Raw genomic sequence first — 26,678 nt, 5'->3', positions numbered from 1 at the left:
AACACAGCCTATTTGCAGGGAAGCTTCTGCCATTAATTGTCATTGATCGATGGTGGGAATCAGTGATGTGTTTCGCTCTCCCGGGCCCGGCTGTCCGGGTATCTCATCGCTTGCAGTGACCGCGGGCATCGGCCTGATCTCCCGGCATCGCACCTGCGTTGGACAGGTGTCAACAGTTTCAGGTCCAACTTTCCACTGGTATGAGGCCTAGGGAGTCACTGAATTTAACAGCTAAACTTAACTTACAGCAGCTGGGACTGTGGTTCAAAATGAAGAATTGGGCCAGTAATAATTTATACATCTTACATTTCAGATTTTTTTTCAACAAATGAATGAACACCCATAATCCAAGGCCATCTTTTACTGAGTAATGGTTGCCAAGGACTGGTCTTATTTGTAATATATCATAAGTACCTATAAATCAAAAGTATATCATAAGAATCTATAAATCAAACAATAGCTCCAAACACAGTAATAAGTTACGCACCATCTCATAATTTATTATAATACAAACAAGTTTGTCAAACACAATATATTTTCTACTTATGAAAATATCAATATTCACAATTTAAATAGGTGATAGGTCCCATAACTTTATATACCAGCAACTCCTCTAAAAAGTATTTTGTTCCTAGCTGTGGTCTTCAAGGACATATACCTATAAGTAATTGTAAAACTGTCCATTCACAGCTTATTTTTTCTAATTGTAGATATTTGAAATAGAAATTAAACAGAGTACAAAAGACCATCTCCACAACAAAGATGGTTTTGTCTCCAGGATACTTCGTCCCTAAATAATGACTGTATATGTGCTTGGTTAAGTTTTTACTATTGGAAAATTAGGAGGTACGAATAATACAGCAAGACATTGGCTAGTTAGCAACAGTCATTGCAAGATGCTTCACACAACCAAAAATAAGGCAAGTATTATCAACAGCAGCTCCCATATGGCAGACTAAAAAGTCAAGGCTTTATTATCCAAACTGGACTCTAAGAAGGCTTCAAACGTCTGTTAACAACATACGGCTTGATCCAAAGCCCTCCTAAATTGATGGGGATTGGAAATACCAACCACAAAACCCACAAGCAACCTTCCCTTTGACTTCAAGGGGCTTTGGAAGTAAGCTCTTAAAGCCCTAAATTATCAGAAATGAAATGACCAATCCACTGTACATGAAAATTGCACCTTGTCATTTCTAAAATGATACAGAAAAGGATTGCGAGTCTTTTTAAATGAAGTTACAACGATTTAATGGGTTATTTTTAGTGGGAAATAAAATATTCACGCAGAAAGATTTTGTTTTTAAATATGGTAATTTACAAAAATACATCATCAGGACAGGAAAAATCAGATGACACTGCTAGTTTGCAGGATAAACATTATGTTACAAAAACTAGTAAATCACACCATGTGAATGGCAGCATATGCCATGCACTTAATTGAAATTTTTTAATAAATAAAAGCCCTAAACGTTCACTATTTTCTGTAAGGTTACTATTATATTAAGTAGAATAGTGAATTTCTTGTATAAATAGTTTTTTTCAATAGATACATTCTCAAAAATGAACCACTTATCTATATAGATATTGCACTTCAGACTCATTCACATGTAACTCAGACAAGCATTCCTCATAGCAAATTTAGAATAAAAATAAGTTATAAATACAGTGTTTTCCCAAAATGAAACATACAGTACCTTTTTCATAAGGTAACTTTGGTTACTATCAACTGACAAAGACCAGAGAGAGGTTTCTAAGAGGAGGGTAGAAGGCATGGCCACAAAACTGAATTTCTGTAAAACACTGGTAAAGGGAGCAATAATTTTAACCTCGCCACGACAAATACAGCAAGGCTGAGCATCCCTCTTACGCTTTATTATTGCAAGTACGTGTGAAGCTTTGTTGAGATCACGGGGACAAAGAGCCTACGGGGTGAGGGAACTCCTCATTTCCCTCTGAATCCGGGGAGATTTAGGTGGGGAGCAGCCCCTTGGTGGGTGAGGGTGGGAAGGGTCGGCTTTTGCCCGCGGCTCCCCCTTTCCCCCGAGACGCCCCTCTCCGCGCTCCCACCGGCGTGGTCCCCGGGGCGCTCCGGCGCCTGGCGGAGGAGTGCCGAGCCGCTCTCGCGGCCGTTCGGCCGCTGGGAGAGGACCGGGTGGTGCGTGCTCCCCGAGGCGCTGGGCGTCCCCCCCCGTGCTTCTGACCGACCTGAGTAGCCTCCGTCTCTCCTGAGAAAGCCCCTCCACGCACGCGCCAGCCTTTGCCTGCGGTCCCGGTCTTCGCGGCTTGCGCCTTCTGCTGCCGTTCCCTCCTGGGGAAGGCGTGTTCGGGTTCGGCGCGGGTTTTGCTCTTGCGGGACGCCGGTAGGAGTCAGCGCGCAAACGCAACGTTTGTGACAGAAGGGAACCAGGCTCTTGTCCCCAGCAGGACTTTTGCAGACTTGGCGTTTCTTAGGGGAAATGCACCAGAGCTGAGCTATCCGTGGATTCGAGAGAGATGCTTTCAGGCCTCAGATCCCACCAAAGTGGGATTGACTGGATCCCTTCTCAGAGGACCTCGCTATGTTAGTCCCTGATGCACCCCGAGCTCCCTGCTGGCAATGGAGATGGGCACAGGCACAAATGCAGTGCTAGCACCAGACTACTTCTTATTTGCAGCTACGGAGAAGCTGTTGTGTCCACTGACCACATTGTGCTTGTGTTCACCATGCAAGGAAGTCTGCCTTCACGTTTGGTCAGGCTGCGGTAAGTGCCCAATATAGAAGTAAAAAGGTTGTGGGACGTGGCTCTGAGAGACCACGTGCCAAGATCTGAAAAGGAGAGGAATTAAAAGAAATGCATTTTCAGCTTTCCTGTAAATCTCTTCTCTCATTTTCTACACTCAGCATTGCTGGGATGCTGGTTTTTGAGTGTGAAGGAAGAGAAGTTAAGCTACTTTAAATAAGGTAAATATTTAAAAGCCTTAGTCCAAGCTGATCTGTGTTTTTACTGCTGTTGAGTATTTAATGGATTTCTTTTGCAAATAGCTTTTTTAACAAGTAAAGGGCAAATCTGCAATAGGATGGTATAATCTGTCAGGAGAAAATCTTAGGCTGAGGTTTTTATATGTTAATCCCTAAAGGCCTGAACATGGGGGATAACTGAGAATCTTTATTGATTAAGAAGGAACCTGAAGGCTGTGATCACTCCAAACCTCACAGGAGCAGCTTCAGCGGGAGCTCTGCATCAGGCAGGACTTGGCCTCACACTTGAAAGTCTTTAGACACCGTAACCGAAATAGCTGGGAAAAGATGCTGCTTTTGTTCTTGGCTCTAGAAACCTCCCTCCCTCCCTTGAGCTCCCCCGTCTCGGTCGCATTCTTAAATAACAACTTAAAACATCTGAATATTGGCAGCTTGGAGGATTGCTTTCCGTGCCAAGGCTGCAACAGGTACTACATCGGTCCTTGAGCCTTGTTCAAGTGAGCCAAAAAGGGCTTGTCACAGTTCATGTCTTGCAGGCTGCCTCTTGCAACAAGGTCTTGACAGCAAGACTGTGTGTGGTAGCATTTCATGTCAGAAACAACACATCATTTTTGGCAAGTGCACACACCAGAAATGGCACCTTCCACAGTACATAAAAGCATCCGTTTGCTCCGTCAGTAGTGAACTGCATGGTCAAGTAAGGTTTTGTTGTTGTGTTTTAAAAGGTTGTAATTAACTGTTGTTGTGGCTTCCACCCTTCAATGACTTTGGACTGCACTGGTGCTGGGATGCAAAACGTTTGAGTGCGACTGAACACTATGACTTGAACTCTGAAGCATATTCAAAATGCTATGTAAGAGACGGAGGCATTTGCCTTTTCACTTTTGCTCCTAAAATCAAGTGCTCCTGTTCCCTCCTAACAGTCTGATCTGCCCTCGGTCTCCCAGGGAAATGAAATCAAATGACCACTCTTCAAAACAGCCATTTCAGCAAATTACATCCTGAAGATGTAACCACTTGAAAAGAACTTGCACCCAGAAACTCCAACTATTGCCATTTTCATGGTGATATTTTTATAGGCTTTCCATTCTTATCATACTGGTAAACAAGCATTTTGATGCAGTGAGAGTTGGCTGGGGAAATCCAAGGGCTGCTTGTTATGGAAAAGTTATGGTTTGTATAGAATTGCACAGGTTGCTTCTGACACTTAAAGAAGGCTTTCAGCATGGCAGCTGCCATTGTGCGAAATCTTTTGCTAATAAAACAGTAGAGGAAGAAATTAATTGCTGTGTTCAGCAGTGCTAGCATATTGGCAATGTCCGACACAATATGTACCACCCAGCTGTTGTTTATAGGCGATACGTAGAGGTGATACAGTATCATGATTATTCTTGGTGCCCAAAGTATGGCAAAAATAGAAGTTATAGTAAACAAAATGGCTGTTGTTTTCCCTGTGGAGTACCCTCGCAGTCGGAAATTGCTCTTTCGCCGCAGCTTGTACACGATGATGGAATTCAGGATGAAGAAGATGGAGCAGGGCACTAAGTAAACGGTAAAGCAGTGGATCCAGATGAGAACGTGATGCATTGATGTGCTTATGTAGTCTTCGATCCAAATGTTGGGCCACCAGTAGTAGGGGATGCTGGTCAAAAAGCAGGTGATGTAGACACTTACAATGACTTTTCGAGTACGAGCAGGGTAGGAGACTGTGTGATACTTCAGCGGATGGCACACAGCTATATACCTATCGATCGTTAGCGGAACCGTAATCCAAATGGAGGTGTGGATGGAAGAAAATTCCAAGACCTCAATTATTTTGTCCAGTACCTGAGGCATCTGTTTGTTTAAGATGAAGTCTTCCATGAGGAAGTCAACAAAGACAATGAAGAAGAGAACCAGGATGTCAGCAGCAGCTAGAGCTAGAAGATAGTTATAGGAGGACTTCTGCCTGCGAGCCACGAGCTGGGAAAGGATGATGACTGTCAAGATGTTTGCTGTGGAGACAGAAATACAGAGTTAGGCTATTAAGATGTAACACTAGCTTTTCTGAGCATTTGCTCGGAGCCGTAGCTCTGTTCAAGCACTTGGCGACATGACCGCCTTTATTAAAGTTCAAGAAACCAAAAGGAAAACACGACGGTTGGGTCCCTCGGAGAAGCTGTTGCGATGAGAGGAGCCTGTGGCCCCGCTCCCCACCGTGGGGTACGCCGACGCTCTGTGTCCCGGCAGGCCGGGATGAGGGACAGAGAGAAAGTCTGGACCTTCACTCCAGACACAGGGTTAGGTGGTGTCCAGCAGCCCTTTGCTATCTCCTCGGAGCAGATGTAGAGTTGTGGCCCCAGCTGTGTTGCTGCTCTCTGGTCAGCCCCGCTGCTGCTGCGGACACGGCAGCAGCACCCTGAGCAGGGGGTGCTGGGACCCCGGCCCCTGCGCAGGGAGGCAGGGGTAGCAGGAGGCAGCAGCAGGAGAAAAAAATTAATCTCTCTCTCTCTCTCACACACACATTCTCTCTCTCATTTCCCCCCCTTGCTTTTTTCACTTTTTTTTTTTTTTTTTTTTTTAACAAGTGACAAATGAGAAGGATGGAGGTGGGCTTTGGAGAGAGACATTTTGTCCCTTATCCCAGCTCGTGGTGCCTGTCTGGTTTAGTTTTGAACTCCATCTAAAAAGAGCTGAAATCAAAGCCACCTGGATTAGGTAATTCTCTCCTGACTGAGTGGGATTCCAATTGAGAGAAGAACTTCCAGGGAAACACATCCTTAGCTCCTCCCGAGAGCTGGAGGTCCTTTGAAGCACTCAAAAGTTTTCAGCTCTGCCCAGGATGAGTCTCCTGTTAATTCAATCACGCCTGTCTGACCCACTCTCCTACAGATGGGCTCTGGGGAAGCATCTCCCTTCCCACCACTGAAAAGATCTGCTCCACAAAGACCTGCCTGCTTATCCAGAGCTGCTCTTTAGAAGTCCTTCAATTGGAAGGCATTTTTCCTCTGAAGTGATAGAGCTGAGCCTTTAAGGAAATCCTGCTTAATGTGATGCCAGATGTGATGGATGTTCTGATTCAGCCCAGGTGTAAACATCCGCGAGTTTCCTGAAAAAGCATCTGCTTGCAACTCTCTGGCCACAATACAGATCCATCACCTAAACCACGCCTAGATGTACTGCATGATACTTAAATAATATTGTGGTGAACTGCTGAAGTGTCTCTGCTGTTTCACTGTCTGTGATTCAACTTCAAGCTATGCTTTAGCAGCTGCTTGAACCAGTGCTATAAGGGATGCTATAGGAAGGGCTCAGTCCCACAGCGCCTGGCCAGGCAGAGCTCCCCACCTTGGATACAAACAGCCCTTGCAGTCCTTGAGAGGTCTCCTGGAGCACCAAGGTGTAACCAAACTTTAACTACTTGCTCATGTTTACTAGAACTTACTGTGTAGTCTCGAATCGGGGGGGGGAAAAAAATCCTATTATTCCTACTAGTGGTATGGCTGGAATCAAACAGGTGAGATTGTTCCCATCAGAAGTTTGTATCACTTGGCTAGAATACCTGAAGTAGTGCTTAAAAATCAGATCCGGTTTACTGTACAAGAGACTGCCGAATGTTTGTATTTGACATTTTCGTAAGTGTTCTATAAATCACCTCTTCTGCGCATTCAGTGCTTCAAACATTTCTGCCAGCTTTGATGGATTTCCCAAAACAAATCAACAATAATTGTAAGGATTCCTTTAAATCAGAGACAAAAGAAGTTGCTAACATCAAGGTAATGATGACCTAGGACATATATCCTACAACTGAAAACGCTCTTCTTTTTTTTTTAACTGTTTTACTTGGCACTGGAGAAAACTTCCTCCTTTATAAATGCCTTCAAAACCTGCTGTCTGGGAGCAGATTTCTGCCACCAAGGAACTGCAGCACAGTGAATGATCTTGAGTAACAGCCCTCATAAGTGTCACCTATTTTTGTGTCAATATATTAATTTTGTACCTTGGAACAAAACTGAACCAAACATGACAATCAACTGACTCCTTTCCTAAATAAAAAAAAAAAAAAAAAAAAAAAAGCATGATCTTTCCAACAGTACTGTCTCAAATCACCTTCAGGGGAATTTTCCCAATTCTGCCCTCCATTAACAGGAATGCAACTGCATTGATTTCAGCTCAGAGGAGACGGGGTGACATCGTCAGAACTGCTGTGTCATTTTTGCCTTACTTGCTTATGAAATGCCTCTGTTGTGCCTGCTGCTGAGCCCTAGAGGTACAGTGAGTGATGTACTGTCAAGGAAATCCTCGAGCTGGAGTGTTTATCATGACTCTGCAGCCACTGTTGGTTTTGGCCAGCCAGGCTGAGTGGCTTGGCTTCACAGATATTGGATGTGACCCATGGGGTTCACCTTCTCTTTAAATCCTCTGGATTTGACTCACTCCAGCAGCAACAGCTGGAGCCAGCATGCAGCAAGGGGGATGCTTGAGGACGTTGGTCCCTGCTGGTAACTCTGGCCTCGCCGTCGGAGGAGCTCCTGCAGGGATGCTGAAGCCCTGCACAGCAGCCCTGCTCCCCACCCCTTCTGCCCATTGTGGGGGTCCTGGTGCTTGGTTCTAACCCCACTCCTGTTTTCCTACAGGAGCAGATTCATGAGCAGTCCTTTCCTTTGTACCCTCTCCCCCCGCCTCTCTCAGGGTTCCCAGCAACGGCAGTAATAGCATGTACCGAAATGCAAGTTATTTGTCTAATGCCAGTGAGCTTTGCTTGGTGAGCCGGATAAGAAAATTGATCTGACAAAGTACATACAAGCTCTATCCAATTTTTCTGCAAGGGTTACGGTATCTTGTATTGGAAATGCTTTCCCTGGGATCACATTAGGGCTTTTTCTGGCTGGATGATATGAAATATAGTAATATCGTTTACTTTGTCAAAACGTATATATACTGGGGTGCAGCAGAAAGTTGCCAGTATGACAGTGTCTTAGCACAGGGTTTGGGAGTATTTTTCCTGCTGCATGCTGTGTAGGGAAAGCAAAGATGAGCTATGGATAAGTAAGTCTCAGTCCTTCAGCCATTTCCTAGCCAGTGTTAAGTTGGTCCTTGGTGTGTCCTCAAATGGTATCTAAAGCTCAGTAAAATGGGAAATAGGTGGGAACGCTGCTCTGTATGAAGAACCGTGTCCTTGTGCCAGCATCTCAGTGACTCCCGAGTACCTACTCAGTGCCCCACAAGCTCTCCTGTGGGCAAAAATTACCTACTGCAGGTGAAAGGTGATGCAAGAGCATTTGCAACCACATTTTAACCCTGTTTACCCTAATTCTTGCACTAATATTGTAGTCAGTGATGAGGACTATGGCAGACATGATGACAGAGATATAAAAATATGTGTCTCTACTGTAATGTATGTGAAGCTAGAGCTCCTGGATAGGTCAGTGCCCCTAAATTGTCCTGGATGGTATACCACCTATTTCTTGCAGTGGTTTTTCTAGATACTATGTAGTTAAGATCATCTGAATTTGAAAGAGATTGATCACTGAGCTGGGAGTTGATTAGGGAATGACAGATGGGAATTTATGCCAGCGTCGCTTGCTGCAGTGCAGTATTCTGAATTTATAAATATCTGGTTGAGAACCAGGGCATGATTAAGGACTAGCTGGCTGAAGCCTTGATATGCCACTAGCAGATGATGAGAAGCAACTGTAAGAAATGGCAGTCTCAATTCTTTCCCTTCAGTCATGAGGACGCCTTTGAGATACAGTGTCTGAAGGTCTCTGACACCCAAACATCATTGGTCCACACTGCCCAAAATACGGCAACCTTCTAACTCAGCCAGGCTTCATCATGGGACACTTCTATCTCTCCTCTGGCATCTCCTCTGACTTTATCAGCTTCTGCGTACAAATTATAGCACTGAAACTCGTGCCATTGGAGGTCCTATGTATCTGAGAGGGATCATCCTTTAGGAGTAACCTTGGTTCTCATGTGGATTTGGGTTTGCTTCCCGTACCACAGCCAGGCTGCCTTGCCTGCAGAGCCCGGGCAGTCTTCTGTGCCTCCTCAAAGCAGTGCCTGTGACCTAAAGGCACAGTTTTTTCCCCAGCTTGTTTCATGGATTACCGTCATAGCTCAAATAGTGTCTTTGTGGGGGGTTCGCAGAGCTCCTTCCACTGACTATTATCACCGCGTGTGAGCTTAAGCAGGAGCAATTGTATCTGTCTAAAGAAGAAATAGGCATGTTTCTTGGCTTTGGTGTTTTTATTGAGAGCATTCTGCATGTGCGCAGCAGCCTGTGCAGTGAAATAGCCTTTATAATACAAGTAGTAGCGCCGCTGCGTTGGGAGTAAGGCCCGCTGTGTGGTTCAGCAGTTCAGCATCATAAACTACCTAAATGAAGTAGCCATGAGTGTCGCTTACCAAGCGTGATAAACGTTAGGTCACTGAATATAATGGACACCTTTTACTGAATACAGTTGTTGCTAGGATCCCTACAAATTATTGTGCAATGTATGAAACTACTCTGCAGGCCTTGCATTAGTCACCTGACTGGCACAGAGAGAGACAGTTTACGAACGGGAAATTTGAAATTGCTTTAGAAAATACGTTAGTAACAGTTCCTTCTTAGATTTAGAAACTCTGAGACTGTAAGTACAATATGTTAAAAATATATGGTGGAAAAAAAGTGACGTGTTGGCTTGGTGGGAATAGATGATTTCTTCTAAGATAGGAGGCAATATTAAAATGTAAACAGGTACCGTGTCCGGCAGCCAGATCTGACCAGGATTACTAACTGTTGTTTGCCAGTAGTTACCAGATTGGAGATGAGGATGGTATTCAGCCCTTCGTGTGGGAGCTCTCTGGAGAAGATGATGACAATGGGTGATTTCTGATGGAAGCTGTGGCAACAAAAACATATGTTTATTACTGATGTTGGCTATAGCCCGTTATGTGGTCTTTTAAAATGACCCCTGGATGCTGTTTGCCCTTGAAGAAGATAGGGCAGTTCCATGTTTTCCTCTTACAGCCAGTATGGGTTGAACTCAACGCTACACCAGGAGGGGACAACCTTCATAAAAGGTGCCTGCTCATCGCTAATGTAATTTGTTCTTCTCTTTTATTATCATATCCTAAGATCCTTCCTTAAACCATTGTGAAGTGTAAAGAGATACTTTATAGAATATAATCAGTGCAATATAAGATTTTCCTTCCTTGAGAGCTCCCGTGAGGATTGATTTTTAAAATAAATTGTTTTATTTGTTGTTCAATTGTCTGAGTGCCACCAAATGGCACGCATACACTCACCCTTGGGAGGGAAGCGCCCTTGGCCCCTTCTGCTGGTGCCTGCATCATCTCCCAGGGGATGGAGAGGGATCTAAGCCAAAAACTGAACATCACAAAACCAAACATCACAAAAGCTACGGCAGGCGTGGATGCAGGACTGCCACTGGAGGAGGTTTCACACCTTGTAGGAAGGCTCTCATATGGCTTCTGCTTAGAAATCCCATATGCAGGGACAAACCACACCAGCTCTGAGGGTGAAAGTGAACCTGGAGATAGAGAATGATCAAGCTCCTGCCCAGGACAACCCAAACTCCCCTCTATATGCAGGAGACGGGGTTAGTGACCGCCAGAGAAAACGCGGCATGGCCTTGCACTTCCAAGTCACAGGTGAATGAATGAGTTGGTGTCAGAGGCCAGATTCTGACAATGAAATCTGGCCTCCAGGGCCATTTTTCTCACTGACAGCATTTATTAGCTGAGGTGGCTCTGGGGAAGGACGCCATGAATGGGATACTCTGCTCAACGGCTGACACAGGCCGGTCATGGATGCCAAAAGCACTTCCTCGCTGTTGGAGGGCACAGATGCGGTAATGGCGCGGAGATGCCGACGGCCCGGTACTCACTTTAAGCCTTGCCAACTACCCAGGCTTAAGTGCAGTAACTTGTCTGGCAGACAGGTGTAATTACATTGCATTGCTTTCAGCCTTCCTAGACCGACGGAGTAGGCTTTTTTTCCCTAGTCTTTATAAAATAGGGCTATTTTTGCAATATGAGAACAGCCCAGAAGGAACGCTAGGCCAAGATGCAGGGAGGCTCAGTACGTGCTCACCAGTGGCAGATGTGTGTTAATGTGACAGGGATCTGGTTCTCCTCTTTCTGTCTTCACCCTCCTCATCCACCTTTCCTGAGCTGTGCCTACAGCACAGAAAGCCTCTAATGACTCTCGGACATTCCCCCCTGAAGCCTTTCTTAGAGGCACCTACACGAGGATAAAAATATCTAAAACTCATATCCCAAAATCTAGCCTCACATCTTGCTACCAGAGCAGTAAAGCTTTCTAATGGAAATTGGTGCTGGGAGGAGAAAAAGCAATCTGCAAAATAATGGAGAAATCATAAAAGGGATTTGGTTATTCATGCAATGTATCTGGACAGACAGAGATTTTCGAGGCAATTCGGGTGTCTCATTTGGCAGGTGTCTGTGGCTTCTAAATGTGGGCTGTCAGCGAAGTTTAAGAGCTCTCAAGCCGAGTAACTTGAGCTCAAGGATCACAAAACCATTCTACCCTTCTGATATCAAATGCCAAAGCACTGAGGCAGGTGCCAAAGGTATTTGATGGGACTACTAGGATGGAGGCAGGACGTGATTTCATAAGGGCACTAGCATGAATTCTTTACTGAACATGAATAATTAAGAGGATTTTACTGTTGATTGTGGTTTTGCTAAAAACCAAACTTTTTATGTCTTCCTAAAGCATTAGCTAATGCAATAGGAGCTCATGCTTGCAAACCCCATGGCCAAGCTTTCTCAGAGACTATGCCAATTTTACACAATATGCAGGAAATCACAGACTATGTAAAACCATTGCAGTTTGGCTTTATTTCCCCCACAGAGAATATACTGCATCCACACTAAATATATCGCTCTTTGGTGTGCCAGTCCAGACATTGAAGAAAACACACCTAGAATGAACAAATGTTTGTGAAATATCCTAGTCTCACGTAACTGACTGACAGGTAATTTGTCTTGAAACCAAAAGCAACCTCTAGTGCACCTATCCACGCAGTCAATGCACCATATGATTGAAAAGATGGAGAAGTTAAATGACTGTACATTCCAGGGACTCTCTGTTTCAGGTGGCAGAAGAGAACAATTTCAGTGAAAAAGATGTGTTCAGTGTTTCAATATGCAGGCTTCTGTCCTCTTCCACGGATAAAGGGATAAAACTCCTTTTGGTCATCTGTACTGCTAATTCTGGTCCTACTTGGTTGCCTCTACTTCCTTCCCTCTGCACAGCCATACTGGTGTCCTGGGGGGCAAACCAACACCATCTTTTCCCATCAGGTCGCTCCCAGAACGGCACCAACAGCGCTCCAGACATTGGGGTTTAGGATCCTTACATAAATACGTATCTTTATTCTGCAGAATGAAAACAGAATTGTGTGCGAGGTCTCCTGTGCTCAAGGGGTTAATTTTGGCTTTGTTTCCTTCCCTGGTGTCTCAAAGTTGATGGGAAAAGAGATTAAAGGCTCAAAAAGACCACCTGAAACAGAAGGTGAAAGCTTCTGTGGCCAGGGATTGCTTTGCACTTGGTGTGTGAAAGCAGAGAGCGCACCACATCAGGACATCTCCGTGGTGTTTGTTTGCCTACAGCAAATTGTTTTGACGTATGCGGGTGAAGGCCTTCTCCTGCTGGCTTGTTTCTGCTGATTCACCCCCATTTTACGGAGAGGAGCAGAAAGAGGAGGAGGAGAAAACTAAGTAAGGGGGTGGTTGAAGAACAGCAGGATATTAGACTGCCTAGTGCTTCTGAATGGCTTGACTTCTTAACAACTGGGGGCTCTGCATTACCCACCTACCGTGAAAACTGGCTGTGCTCTCTCTTTTGTGTCGTTGTCATTTCAAGGAAAAATCTCCTTTGGAGTTTTTCCTTCCCAATCCATTTCAGCAGCCTGCCATGCAAGGTTGTGCACTTCATAGTCTACTGAGCCTCACAAATATTGCACCTCGTTATCATTACAGCCCTGACAGTGTTGCTTCCTACTGATGTGGCAGAAGAAAACCAAAGTTAGCAGTTGTACTCTGTAGTGGCGTTCAGATGTGTGCAATCAAGTCCTCCTCTGCATTAACATGGGTTCAGCCACATGCTGCCTTTCAGGCTGCAAGGATTTAGTGGCCACAGTCTCCAGACATACTGACCAAACTAAATCGCTCCCATCTGCACGCCTTGCTGTCACCATTTCTGTGCAGGAACACTGTAATGAATCTATTCTTTTTCATAATGATTCTTCTCTCCTTAAAGAAAACGCATTCATTTTACAATAGGAAGTGACTCATTTTAAGCATGTTAGCAGCAGTTTTGTTCCCCTCTGTCCAGCAGTGCTACTGTAATGTGCTGCAGTGCCCTTTGGTGCTCTGATAGCTGAGATAAAGTTCTGCCAATTTATTTGTCCTTCTTTAAGCAGGATGCAATGTACTGGCTTTGCGTCCAATTCAGATTTTAAGTCAGAGAAAGTATGGTCTTTGAATAAAAGGGGGGCTGAATCAGGCCTCAGGAGGATTCAGTCCTTATTCATTGTGTGAACTCTATCTAATGAGTGACAGCTGAAGAGTCCTGTTTTTTCAAGGTCATAACTCTGCATGTAACAATTCTTCCACTCATATTTTCAGATCTTCCTTTAGCACTTCTATTGTTCAGGTGTGCTGTTATGAGAAAGGCTATTTATTCAGGTGTTGGAAATGCTCTCTTTAATCAGAAGCCTGTACCGTGATTGCAGAAGAATATACTAGGCAGTAGATGGCAGGAATCCGAAACGGGCCAGACACACTTCTGTACTGCTGTGTGCTGTATGTACACGTACCTGCTTTGGTATTTACTGGGTATTACATGCCATATGAGTCATCAACAAACACTGCTACCTGTCCCCCTTCCTACTCGTGTTACTAACCACGTTGTGGCTGTAGGCACAGAGATGGCAACGCTCTTCAGGTCTCCTTCCCCCTACACTGCCGGGGAGCAGAGGGAGCACAGCTGAGCTGTTGCACGGTGGTGGTCTCTTAGATGAGGGATGCTCAGCCCACAGCCCACCAGCAGTACCTGCCTTGCCAGGATGATGACCCTGGCTTGCAGGCCTCCTGAATAGCCTCCTTATTCCAAGCTGCGTACGGGGAGAAGGCTCCAGAAGGACCAATTCTCCATCATTTCAGTTTCCCTGGGCCTGTACTGTAGTTTGCATGGGCGCAGCGCAAATGTTACGCACCTGCATGTCAATCCAACACCCTAGGAAGCATCTGGCTTGCTGTGCGAGGACAGCCGCTCTCTTGTCTGTTAGGGAAAGGTCCGTAACGTGTAGCTCTCTCTTGATAGTGTGTTAAAAAGGTTAGGCACCCCTGCTGAACTTGGACGTTCCTCTAGGTCAGGACTATAGCTTCTCTCCTTCTGCACGAGCCCACCAAGTGCACTCTGTGCATGGCTGGGCTTTGAATGACCTGGGTTGTCCCCATCTCCGTGACACCTTGTTCAGCAGCAGGTCTGACATGAAAGCTACCTGTTTGCACCCTCCAGCTGGGAGCACCCAAGCGTGTCCAGGCTGCTTTCCCAAACTTGCAAAGTCCTTAATCTGTGTTTAGACCAGCGTGATCTGTTTTAAGCAGAAGCCTAAAGCACAAATAAAAGAAGCATTTGTGGACCAGGCTCTCGAAGTCTGGAGTGGGACACTGGTGCGAGTCTGTTACCTCCTGGGGGTGCTGTAAGGGTGCTGGGCATGTGCCTGTACCTTGTGTCACCGGGATGTGATGACCCCTGAAGCCGAGTTGCTCCCCAGGTAGGCGACTGACCGGGGAGCAAAGTGGAACCAGCGATCGTGCAGTAAGAAAGCCAGATCTTACTTTGCCTCTCTGCACTGTCAGGAGGAGGAGACCCCTGGAAGCATGGATCAGGCCAGGCCCCGGTCTAGGAAACGCTGCCGCTTTGTCCTTTCAGCAGCAATACGCTATCGCCCCGACAGGGAAGGTGACTGCATGCAAGGCAACTCGGTCGCTGCTGCACCTTCTAATGAAGCAGGAATCAGGGTCAAAGCCAGGTGTCTGCAGCGAGCACTGCTGCTTCTCTGCCTGACCTTCCTGGCCGTGTTCGGTGGCACCGCCATAGCACAGCAGGAGCTCTCTGGGGCAGCTGCTTTGTGCAGCTCTCACTGGCAAAGGGACAGACTGAGAGTTGGTACCTGTTGCTCTTTGCTTCCTCACCTTACCGGCCCCCTCCTGGACTGAATCAGAGCCATTTCTTCTCTCCCCCACATCCGACAACACCTCTTCCCTGGCATTTTCTGTCACTAAAGACAGAAACGCTGCCATTAAGCCTTCCTGCAGCCCCTCCCTTGCCTTCTGGCTAAGTGGAGGTGCTTCAGAGGTCCTCTCCGACTGACAGACAAGGCGAGTGCAGGGATGGTAGAGCAGGGGCTGCAGAACAGCTCCGTAAATGACACCCCCCCCCCAAATGGGAATATGACCCTGCTTCCAGCGCTGCTGCCTCGCTCTGCTCTCTCCACCCTTGCACCGGCAGTTTCTCCCTGTCCCGCGCAGCCTGCTCCTGGCAGCGGGACTGCACGCTTGTGGGACACCTTTGGACATCTGCACTCAAAACAAGTTGCAGAAAACAGTCTCTGTCTTGCCAGCCTCTGCTTAGAGGGAAAAGAAGAAACCTCCCGTGCCAGCTGATCGGAAGGCGCAGTCACCTCTGGCAGAGTTGTAGCCGCCTTGGCGCGCGGTACCTGCTGCGGCAGGGTGGGTGTGCAATGGTGCCTCTGCGGTTGCCCCTCTTTGCAGGGCATGGCCTGGCACTTGCCTCTGTGTGCTTCTGCCAGAGCAGGGGTGAAGGGAGTTCTCTTTGCTCGCTCTCTCATCTCTGCCTTTTTCAGACTTTCTGGTGTCTGGTTGAACAGGGAGCGAGAAAGAGCCATTGCTGAGAACAGGATCTGCTGAGATGCCTGGGTTATACAAGGGAGGGGAAAAGATGCTTTCTCTGCATGCACAATCAGGCCTGGCATCACTTGGCCTCAACGTGGAGTTGTTGAGTTAGTGAAATTTCCTTCAGACACTAGAGCAGGAAAGGCAGAAACAGTTAACTGGTTTCTCCTCTCATCAGTCTTTCTCCAAGGCTTGTGGCAAGGAGTTAACCATTTCTATTTCAGCAAAACACTGCACTAGTGCTGTATTTGAGGACAGATCCTAGACAGTGTTTCGCTTAAATTCTTGGCATCGTGCAAAGCTAATTACTCAGATCCCACAGAGTTCAGGGTTCTTTTTCTAACAGGTAGTAAGCGTGCTACCTTTACAATTTTCTGATGTTAGAAAACCGAAGAGCAGCTTCAAATTAAAACGTGAAAAGCTCTTTTTAGCACTGCTCTTGCCCCGTACCACATCCTCAATGAAGCTTGGCCATGCGAGTCTCCCTAAACACATCCAGCTTGTTCTCATCTCTGTGCAGTCTCAGGGTGAGAATCATAAATTTCTCATGCACTCAGCATACTGTACATGTGCAGTGTTTTCAGGTGTTAGTGCCAATGTTATCCTCAGATAACATGCACTGAACAAGCCGACACATTTATACCTGATATAAGTCCACTGAACTCAGCAGTGTTGCACAACGAAATGCTTTGGCTAGTTCTGTTAAGTGCTATCACTGGTGCCACTGCTCTAATCAGTCGATGTCTGATCCCTTGAGAAACGCATGTCATCATTGCTAATTTGGATCGTCCAACGATTTTAACCATGTTCTTAGAATGACAGTGTTAGGTCTGTAATTACAATGTAGTATCCTTAGGGAGCTGGTGCAAGTATGTGCAGAGCGCTCATTAAGGGATTTTTCTTGTCTGTGCCTGTAAGACTTTTCCCCTGTTTCAGAGACATACAAAGGCAAGCTTAGCCACAGACTGCTTCATAACAACTTCTTCACCTGATAATCTTGAGAGGGTCTGGGTCAGTCCCTAGGGAACAGGTTTTGAAATCAGAGCTCGTCATTACTGTGGAGGTCCAAGCAGCCCCTAAGGAATTAATGAAGAGGAAACTACCTCCTCATGCCTGCTGGCTGGGTCTCTTCAGGTCAGGGCTGAGACTCATCGATGCTGTGGAGCAGAGACACTTGCCTATGCCCTGCATCCTCTGTGGGTAAATACAGGACTTAACTTTCCAGTTCTCTGCGCTATTGGTCTGAACTGTTAGCCAATCTTCAAATTTTAATTACAAGTCAGGGAGGAAAAAAAAAAACAACCAACACAAAGAACATCAATTCATATGCAGAGTGGTAATTACATGTGTGCTGTTCAGAAGCAGGCTTCTCTCCATGTCTGATTAAAAATTTTTCTATGTATTAATTGCTTGAAGAAGGAATTACGGTGAACAAGCCATGCAGAAATTGTAGACTATTAACTGTCATTGCTGCTTGCCATTTTACATGGCACTTTAAATGCGTAGCTGTACATAGACACAACCCAACTCTCTTGTATTACACCCTTAAAATACCGATTCACCTTGGTGCATCAGATCGCTCCAACTTTTCCCCGACTCATTCTGCCTGTCCTTGGGATCGCTGTAAGTTACTCTGAGGCTGGAGGTGTTAAGCCAGGGAGCAAGCTGTGATGTTTGCCCACCCAGGCTGCACTGGGATGGCAGCTCTGCCTGCTGAAGCCCAGTCTGTAACTGCAGAAGCGGTGCTGCACGAGCAGCTCCCCGCAGTCCTGCGTGCCAAGGCGTCTCGCTGACAGCCTCAGACAGCCCCCTCCGGGAGGAAAAACCTGCTCGGTCTTCTGTCTCGGCTGAGACAGTCGCGCCGATGCGATGCTCGTGTGGCATCTGCGTGTTTTGAGCTGTGGATACCTGCGTGCTGGCAACGGTGCTGCACAGGTGTTCACACCCAAGCCTGAAACATCCTTTCCTTCCCCATTTGGGGTCTCTCTTGCTTTTCTCATCCCCAGCATCTCTATATTGTCTTTGTCCCCTTTTTAAGTAGGAAATTTCGCCGCGGGTTATACAGTCTGGAGGCTGGAGCCTGTGACCCGGGTCTTTCTTCCGAGACCCGTACCTGCGCTCAGGGACCTCTGCGTCAGCATTGCCATTGCCTTTGCAGGGCGCCGACCCCAAGACTGGACTTTCTAGATACTGCTCTGCTCCATCAGCCGCGGGGACAGGCTCCCGAGCAAGACGACTGTCTGCTAACCTTCTGATAGCGTGCTCCTTCCCCGGCCGAGGTCCTTACTGGTGGCATGTTGCTCCTAAAGCCAACCCTGCCCCGGGGAGCCAGGCAGAGGTTTGCACCAGCAGAACTCGACAGCTACGCTTTCGATTAGTGCCGGCCCGGCACGCGATCGATAGGGGACAGACCCGGCTGTCCTCGGTACCGCTTGGTCTTCAAACGGCCAAACCGATTACGGCAGAAACTTCCCGACCGGCTGAGAGTCTGTATGTCAAGTTCAAAGTCAGAGCGCCCGAGTCCGGGTGGGAAAGCGACGGCAGCAGTGCGAGGGCAGGCAGGGACAAAGCCCGGCGAGGGAGAAAACGCGGGGACAGCAGCGCCGGGCAGCGAAGGTGCTGTCCACGAAGCGCCCGCGTCGCTCCCCGCCGCGGACGCCGAAGAACGCATCCCCGGTGCCCTCAGCAGCCCGGGGCCGCCGCAGCGCGCTCACCCCGCACCGCACCGCACCGCAGGCAGCCGGGCGGGAGACGCTCCGGCGGGCGCCGCCGGCAGCTCTGCGGTGCGGGAACCCCGCGGCCTCCCCCCTCGCCGCCGCAGCTCCCGGGGCAGCCCGGGCGCGGCGGCCGGTCCCCGCCGAACCGGGGCGCGGCACTCACCCGGCAGCCCGAGGCAGAGCAGCAGGCTGTAGTAGACGACAGGTGCGTATCCCAAGCCGCAGCCATAGCGGTGGTGCGCCAGGAGGGAGCCGTTGTGGAGGTGGAGGTGGTTGTGCTCCATCGACCCGCTTCTCCCCGCGGCCGCGCTGCTGGCGCTCGCTCCCCCGCACGGGCCGCCCCGGCCGCGCCGCCCTCCCGCCCCTCGCACGCTCGGCGGCGGCGAGCGCGGCGCGGCCCCCGCGGCGGCGGGCGGCGGCACGTGGCGCGGCCCGGGGCGCTGCGGGGCCGGGCGCGGCGGGGCGGGACCAGCCCGGCTCCCGCCGCTGGGGCGGGGCAGCCCCCGCCTCCGGCCGCCCCTCCGCCGCCGTTCCGGGATGGCGCCAGCCCTGGGACACCCCCCCCCCCCCCCCCCCCGCCGCCCCGGTCGGCGGAGGCAGGTCCGGGGGCCCCGCGGAGGAGGGGAAGCCCGGCGGAGAAGGGCTTGAGGAGACCCCCGGGCCCCTCTTCCCTCAGCCCGGGGCGGCGCGGGGGTGCCCGGCTCTTACCCCCCCCCCCCCCCCCCGTCTCCCCGGCGGCGGAGCCGGGCCGGCGGGCGGTGAGGGCGGACCTCCGCCTCCCCCGTGGGCAGCGGGCTCGCCCCACGGCGCCGAAGAGCGGGGAAAGGGCGGCCTTCCTGCGGGCGGGCCGGTCGGAGGACGGACGGGCGCGGGCAGGGTCTGGCAGCGGGGTGCCGGCCCGGCTGCCCCGCGTTGGGCTTCGAAACTGGCCGGGAGGGAAGTAGTAAAACCCAGAAACGAGCGTTTGTAGCGGCAAAATTGGAACGCGAGCCCGGGGTTACTGACGCTGTCGCTCTTCTCCCCGCGGCGCTGCGGGGTGACGGACCGGGGGGGCCGGCAGGGAAACGCGCCGCGCTCCCCCCGACGGCAGGCCGGGGCGTGCGGGAGTCCCATGAGGCAAAGCAGAAGGGGAATCGGGATTTCTGACACCCTCTCCACCCATTCCTTAACGTTTGTGCGTTTCAGGACGCAGTCCCAGGTGTAACTGATCAAGGATTTAGAGTTTCGCTTGTTAGAGCCCTGTGCTTTGTGCTACGGGTGAGCGGGCCGGACAGACGACAGCACGTATGCTGTGTTCAGGAGGTCACGGTTTAGCGATAAAATAGATGTTTGATTACGGTGCGCTTCTACTGAACAGAAGACAAGACTTTTTTTCACCCGCAGCGCATAGGGTTGAGCCCCACAGCCGGGCAGTGTGCGTGGGAAGAATCCCCAGGATTTCTGTGGCTGCCAGAGCAGGCCCAGGGGGATGTACATCTGCAATGCCTGTGAGGTTGGTTGGTCAACGAGGCACGTCTGTTGGGATACGCACAAGATATAGCGGGTGGCTAAATAAAGATGTGGTCCTTGCTCTCCAAAAACACCTGACTGCTTAGCGTGGATAATAATATAGCATAAAAAGCGTGCTACAGGTGGGAAGGCACCGTTAGGGCAAGTGCTGTAACAGACCATCAGGTGACTAAACAAGGACGTGTCTATCTTTGGGTTTCCATGATCTTGTTTGAAAAGTAGTTTAGCTGCTGTTTGGAAACACAACAAGGAGCAAGCAAGGCTCTGGTCCTGCAAGGACTCGAGTTCGTTACGTTGCTGGGAGACTCGGTGAGATTATTCACACACTTAAATGTTTAATAGAAGAGGTCTTTTTGAACTGTATTGAAACTGCTGTCAAGCTTCTCAGGTTAAACATGCTGGAAAAAAACATACATTTTTCCTTTGCTTTTTCAGTTGATGTCTTTACAAATGTAGCCTTAAAGACGGTTACAGTCTGGTAGTATGGCCTTTAAGTGGATGTGTTCCTTTTAAAAAGAAATCTTTTGAAACCGTTCATTCAAATAACCAACAGAATTGCATAAAGCAGTGGGGTGTGTGTGATTATACAGTACAAAGCCTTGTGAATTCAACTCTGCCTGTTTTTTTCCAGATATTTAACCTACAGGGTTTTCTTCCTGTTATTTTAAAAAGTGTAATTTCTTCTCATGTTCCTGCAACAGACCTGATGAGGAAAGAGATCTTTTATTGCCTCCTGAAAGAGAAGTGATGATTCCTGGAACCTTTTCTTGGGCGGATTAAGTGCATCAGCAGGGCTGAAAGCATGACTCGCTGTTCCGAAGCTAAGTGAAGTTTATCAGCGAAGCATCGCACAAAAGAAGGAGCTGGCAGCGGAGCAGTAGCTTGACAAGCGATGGTTAAAAAGCTGCACATCCAGTTTGCAGCGCCGCGGGTCTCTCAACTTCCCAATTAACAACAGTGAAATCCTGCAGAAGCTGGAGGCTAAGGAAGCGCCTCTGCCATCCATTTTCTGTTGTGCTGCTGCCACTGTTCTGTCTGGCCTAGTTTTAAACATCCTGAGCAATAGGACTTCCCTGGAGAGGTTTCTATAATAGTAGCATTCGTTTCCTCAGAGTTAGAGTTGTCTCCAGGGCGCAGTTCAGGTAGCTGCTTGTATGCTGAGAAGAGCTTTTGGTCATAAGAGAAAGAATCTTTTCCCATCTTCCCACCTGGAGCTCTCACTAGAGCCTCACAGCTGCAAGCGGCTCTGCTGCATCTGATGTGTTCCGGTTGTACGAGGGGAAAAACTGGAAAATTTGGTCATGTTCACTAACACTTCCTCCGGCCTGCCCTGCAGATGGAGAGGCCAGAGAAAATTAATCTGCTCCTGGTACCTCAGTTAGCTTGATTAAAGCTTGTTGAGGAACTTTTCTGCCTCACTGCGCCAAAAGCTTCTAAGGCAGGATGCACCAGGTTTCTAGGTCTGATTTGCTTTTGCTTCACTGAAGTCAAATTAATGAAATACTTGGTAATATATCAGAATTAAAGGCCCAAAGTAACTGTGAAGATTGCTATTGTGTTCAGTGTGTAAAAGATGTTTTGAGGGGTTTTTGTCCTTCAAACAACTTCAAATGAGTTTTTGGCCTAAATGAAATTAATTTGGTTATTCCAATCTCTGAATTGTACAGTAACAGAACCTTAGACATAAAAAAAAATTCAATAAAGCCAATTCAAATGGCTAACCACAATGCTTGCTTCTACTTAAAGCTGTTTATTTTTAAACTTCTCGCTATTTTCTAGCTACTTTCTAAAGGGATGACATTTATGTGTAAGAGCAGGCACGCCGTCAGAAGAGCACTGGTCTGCTCTGGAATTAACAGTGAAGGCAGAATGCCTCTGGAGCTTTGAGGAGGACGGTTTCTGAATCTCATCTCCTGAACAGCCACATGCTTAGACAATGAATGACATTTATTCTTTTCTGAAAAGCAGTTTATTCTTTGTATGACACGCTACATAAGAGGTGTATGTACTTTGCTTTTAAAATTCCAGTATCACTTGAACTTGGTTAGTTTTCTGTTTTTCAGAGGAACCGAACCTCCCTGTAAACTGCTAGGCAGTGATCCTGGGGGAAGGAAGGTCAAGTGACACGTTAGTCACGTACACCCCCGTCCACTTGGGCTGTGGAGCAAAGCAATGGTGACTTAAGAGAAAAGAGTCATTGACCCAAGGAGCCTGGAAGAACTCAATGTTGTGCTGTTGCAAGACACCGGCATGAGTAACATGGCAAAGGTGAAACTGGAAGACTGATGCGTGGAGTGTGTACGAGGGATTGGGAGGGGCAATGTGAAGGTAGAGAAGTCTTTCAAAAGAAGAGGTACCGTTTGGCCAAAAAAGGGGGTTAACAGTTGCAAGAGGCAAGTGACATTGGCAGGAAAACTGGTTTATGGCCTGATCGAGGTCGTCTTACCTGTGTAGCAGTGGTGCACGAATTCTTCTCAGAGCTGCTGCAGAGAAAATGATACCTATAAGAATGATAAGTCTTAGATTATACTTTATTAGATGCTTGTATATAATTTTGCTGCAATGAAACCCTTCCCTTTGAAGCAATATTTTTATCTTTCCTTATTTTAGCCTGCAGAATAATTGAGTCAAATTCTACTCCTCCTAAGTTAGAGGACTGTCTTTGTCAATAGCGTTCTGCAGGTCTCTCCAGGCTTGGAAGGGGAGACCTTTCTGCATTCTCATAAAAGCTGTTAAGGAAAAAATGTGATTATGAAAGTTCTTTACTGGAGCCTCCTCGGTGCCTCTGAATAGGCAGGCTCCAGTTTTACAAAAGAACAGTAAGGATTTATTAATTTTTAAGGGGAGAAGTTTTTCTTGTGCTGGTGGTGATTGCTGGGGAAGGCTGCAGGGCCAGCATACCGGTGCGTCCTGGCTTCTCCAGCTTGTGCTGCAGGTTCATAGCCTGCACCCTCAGGCTCCGCACCCTCGTAGAGCCCTCGGGCTCATATCTCCTTGGAGATCTCATGAAGGTTACCATAGGTCTCAAATAGTGACTGTAATGGAGCTTTGCCTATTTGAACCGTCTGAAAACATGTTTAAAGCTTTTAAACACCTATTTTTTTCCTCCTAAAATTAATTGTTTATTCCCTGAACTCCCTTTTAGGTTTCAACTGACAAATCTCATTGTAATTCATTTGAGCACTATTGTGAGTATACTTTCCAAGGGAACAGAAAACAGATGTGATAAATGCCTGAACATGAGATTTAACCTAGCATCTGTTGTTGTAAAGAAGCGTTACAAAACAAAGGAGGGTAACCGTGTTTTGTTTGCATTTAATTTGTAGGTGATACACCTGATTTTCCATAGTACTTTTTTGAGGTTACATTGAAAACATGTGGCAGAAATGTGTGTTGAGATAAACTCATTTGACCTGTCCAGTTTGCAGTGGTTATGACAAATTACTACCATTTTTGCAACAGTCAGCATATAGGTGGTGTTTCAAATAAAATTATTCCATTACTCACAATAGAAGTTAAACTCTTTCTGCAAGATAAGGAAGTGCAGAGAATTCATCAGAGCTTGTATGATGTATTTGCATGATGCTTAACTGTAGAGTTAACAGGCTAATTCATATGTTTAGCGTAAGCATATGCTTAAGTGCTTTGCTGGATTCAGGCATAAATAAGTTAGGATTAAAATGTGACTACTTGACAAATACTTCTAAAGACGGAGGCTAATTTATCCTCTCCCCAAGGTGAAAAGAAAGCACATGAGATTCATGTCACAGAGATTCTCTGCATTTCCTCTACTGGGATTTTTAAAAGTTGAATAATAAAATACTTGAATATTTAAGTTTTTGCTTGGGCTGGAAATTCCGTGGTATAACTGTAGAAAAGGTAAGGTGTGCACAGACCTCATGCTAGAATGCTGACAAATGGAGGTGAAACTTTGTTACTGAGCAGAAATCAAGTCCAGCCTGTGAATGCCAAGAAGAAAGGTGAAAACAGGTTAGATTATCTCTTATTTTAAAACCATTGTACCAAATATTTGTACTAATTGTTGCAAAAAATATTATTATTACAACATAACAATGCAATCATATTCATCATGCTAAACGTCATTAGACCTCATTTCAGGATCAAGTCACAAAGTTACGTACTTTGTTCCGTAGTTTAGGGTTTTCCCATGCAAATGCCGTGTTTAGCTGGTTTGGTTAAATCCTCCCTGCATATCTCAAGATAAAGCTACATGATTTTCATTTAGATTTGGAGCTTTTCTTCGCTTTAAGAAAATATATAATCCTTTCCCATATTTACTTATCGATGCCTTTACGTTACTGGAACGTAACGAGTGCCAGCAAAATCAATGCGCCTCTTCATGAGAGCTGGGAACGGTTTCTGTATGGAGCAGTCACCGCTGGCTGGTAACGAGGCGCCTACAGAGAGGGTCTTGTCAGAAGTCGTGGCTCTGCCGTTGGCGTGCTTGTCACGGGCACGCACAGCGGCAATCCCTGCAGCTGCGGGAGCCCGAGCGCTGGAGGCAGCTTTTCCACTGACTTGTATGCGGCTTATTTCTGACAGCCTGGTAGAACCGAAGGAAGCTCTTGAAGCATCACCTTCCTTTTCCGTGGGGAGGGACAGAAGGCAGAAAAGAGTGTGGCTCCGTGGACAAAAGGCTGATGCAGACTCTGATCTTGTGGCCAATTAAGTAGATTGCAAGGCCCACTGTTAACTTCTGCCCATCTACCAAATGAGCAGCCAGCCTGAGCAGAATAAGATTACTTTCTTGTTTTACATAAGGCTTTTACGTGCTATCCTCCCTATTAATTAACTAGAGTAAAGGTTCTGGCTTCCTTGAACTCCTCTTTTCTTGTCTGATACGCTTTGAATTAGATGTAACCGTAATAGAACGTATCAGAAGCAGAAGACTAATTTTTTCTCACTTTCTGGGTATTGTGGGTATTTTTAGGTACCATACTTAGCAGATACAGCAAAAATACCTTCCTGCAGGTGGATGTTTTAAGTTGCCATAAAAGCCACTGTTCATCTGGCTTTATTTCTTTGATGTAAAAAATCTTACTTTGAATTTTCGGCAAGAGTAATTTGTCTGTCAGTGGACACCTATTTTCCTGCTTTGCGCTTGTCTTTGTTGTTGTTGTTGTTGTTATTGTTCTAGGTAAAAAGCGTTAGTGCTTATTTAAGAAATAGTGCCATTAAAAATGTTAATGAGCTTTGTACCCAGTCTTACTCTCATGTAGTTCCACTGAGTCTGCTACAATTTCTCTTGATTTACCTTGGCATAAGTGAGGCATAAGCAGGATCTGGCTCAGTTTAGCCACAGCTTTACTGTAATCCGTAAGGCCAATGAGAGCACAAAAAGAAGGAAGCTCTACATAATCAGAAATCAAATAATGCAGTCTTCCTACATCTCCGCTTAGTCACTTGCTGGTGATATCAAACATATGTCCAAGCCTACACTAGAGGCACAACAAGCAGTTGCCTAGGGGAAGAGCAACAAGACCAGTCGTGTGTCTGAGCCCCGAGACTAGAAATGGTTCGATTAAATTCTTGTCATTTTACAGGCAGGTGCTGCACTCTGATATCCTTATGTTTATTCTGCAGCTCACCTAGTTCTGTCTATGGCAGGAGGAAAAGATGTTGGAACACATCGTTGAAGAAAGAAAAAAACAAAAAGAAAAACCGAAAATTGAACTTGTCAGTATTAGCAGGGAAAGGGATGTTAACTGCAAACTAACTGATGCGGTTCAACTCAGCAGAGACAATAGAGCAATTCTCTGTGCAGCGGCAGAGCTGCAGTAAGCCTGTCTTCTAGGTGGGGACCAGTTTCATTAACTTCAGTAAGATTGCTTCACTGAGTAGGATGAGCAGGATTTGGCTTTTAGAAAACTGCAGAGAATATTATTGCAGGGTTCTCAGATTTTTTTCCCTGTTTAAATTGGCTCAGCAGGCCTTGCAAAAATCCCTGTGGCTTTGAACAAAAAATGATTTGCAGTTTCCTAGAGGCCGACAACTGTTTCTTCTCTAATCAGATATTGCCCTGAAGGGAGCTTTGGTCTCCCTGTGGATCAGGCAGCAGTAATCTAAAGTTACTTACACGGGGCCAAATCCTGCTTGCCGGCATGTTTTAAAGAGCGTTAGTAGTTTATTTTACACCTAAGTCCACGAAGGGTCTGGATGATATACAGAGTGTGGTAAGATTACACGGCAAAAGTTTCTGTCCTTGATGATATTAGTGCTCGGGCACACTTTTGACAGAGACATACAGCTGTGATTTTCCTACCTTGAACCTGAAAGAGGAGTCAGGATTTCATTTTATGTCAGCACCCGGAGGCTCTTTATTTCTTGCCTTTGCACTTTATTGCTCCCACACTGCAAAAACATACACCAAACTGAAGTCTCTAATAATACGGTCTATGGAAATCACGAGTGCAAGGTCACACAGTGCTTGCTATTGGCCCCTGAAGTCCAACTTGGGCACTGCTATAAAAGCAGAGACTCTTCTGCCATTGACTCTTCTCTTCCACTGCTGTTGGCCTGGGAACACTAGA

General features: G+C 47.1%; 1 protein-coding gene across 1 annotated transcript; it reads right to left on the bottom strand.

Annotated features, from left to right (window-relative positions):
- Positions 1–492: 492 nt before the first annotated feature.
- Positions 493–18,956, bottom strand: GPR139 (G protein-coupled receptor 139). Its single transcript, XM_030001444.1, has 2 exons — positions 18,782–18,956; positions 493–4,956 (listed from the first exon to the last, which is right to left on the bottom strand). Exons 1-2 carry the CDS (start codon positions 18,900–18,902, stop codon positions 4,022–4,024), a joined length of 1,056 nt encoding a protein of 351 aa, XP_029857304.1. The 5' UTR covers positions 18,903–18,956; the 3' UTR covers positions 493–4,021.
- Positions 18,957–26,678: the final 7,722 nt, after the last annotated feature.

The sequence above is a fragment of the Aquila chrysaetos genome, chromosome 25 (genome assembly GCF_900496995.4).
Source record: "Aquila chrysaetos chrysaetos chromosome 25, bAquChr1.4, whole genome shotgun sequence".
Taxonomy (NCBI): domain Eukaryota; kingdom Metazoa; phylum Chordata; class Aves; order Accipitriformes; family Accipitridae; genus Aquila; species Aquila chrysaetos.
The sequence above is the reverse complement of the archived record's forward strand: the minus strand, read 5'-3'. Positions and strand labels throughout refer to the sequence as shown.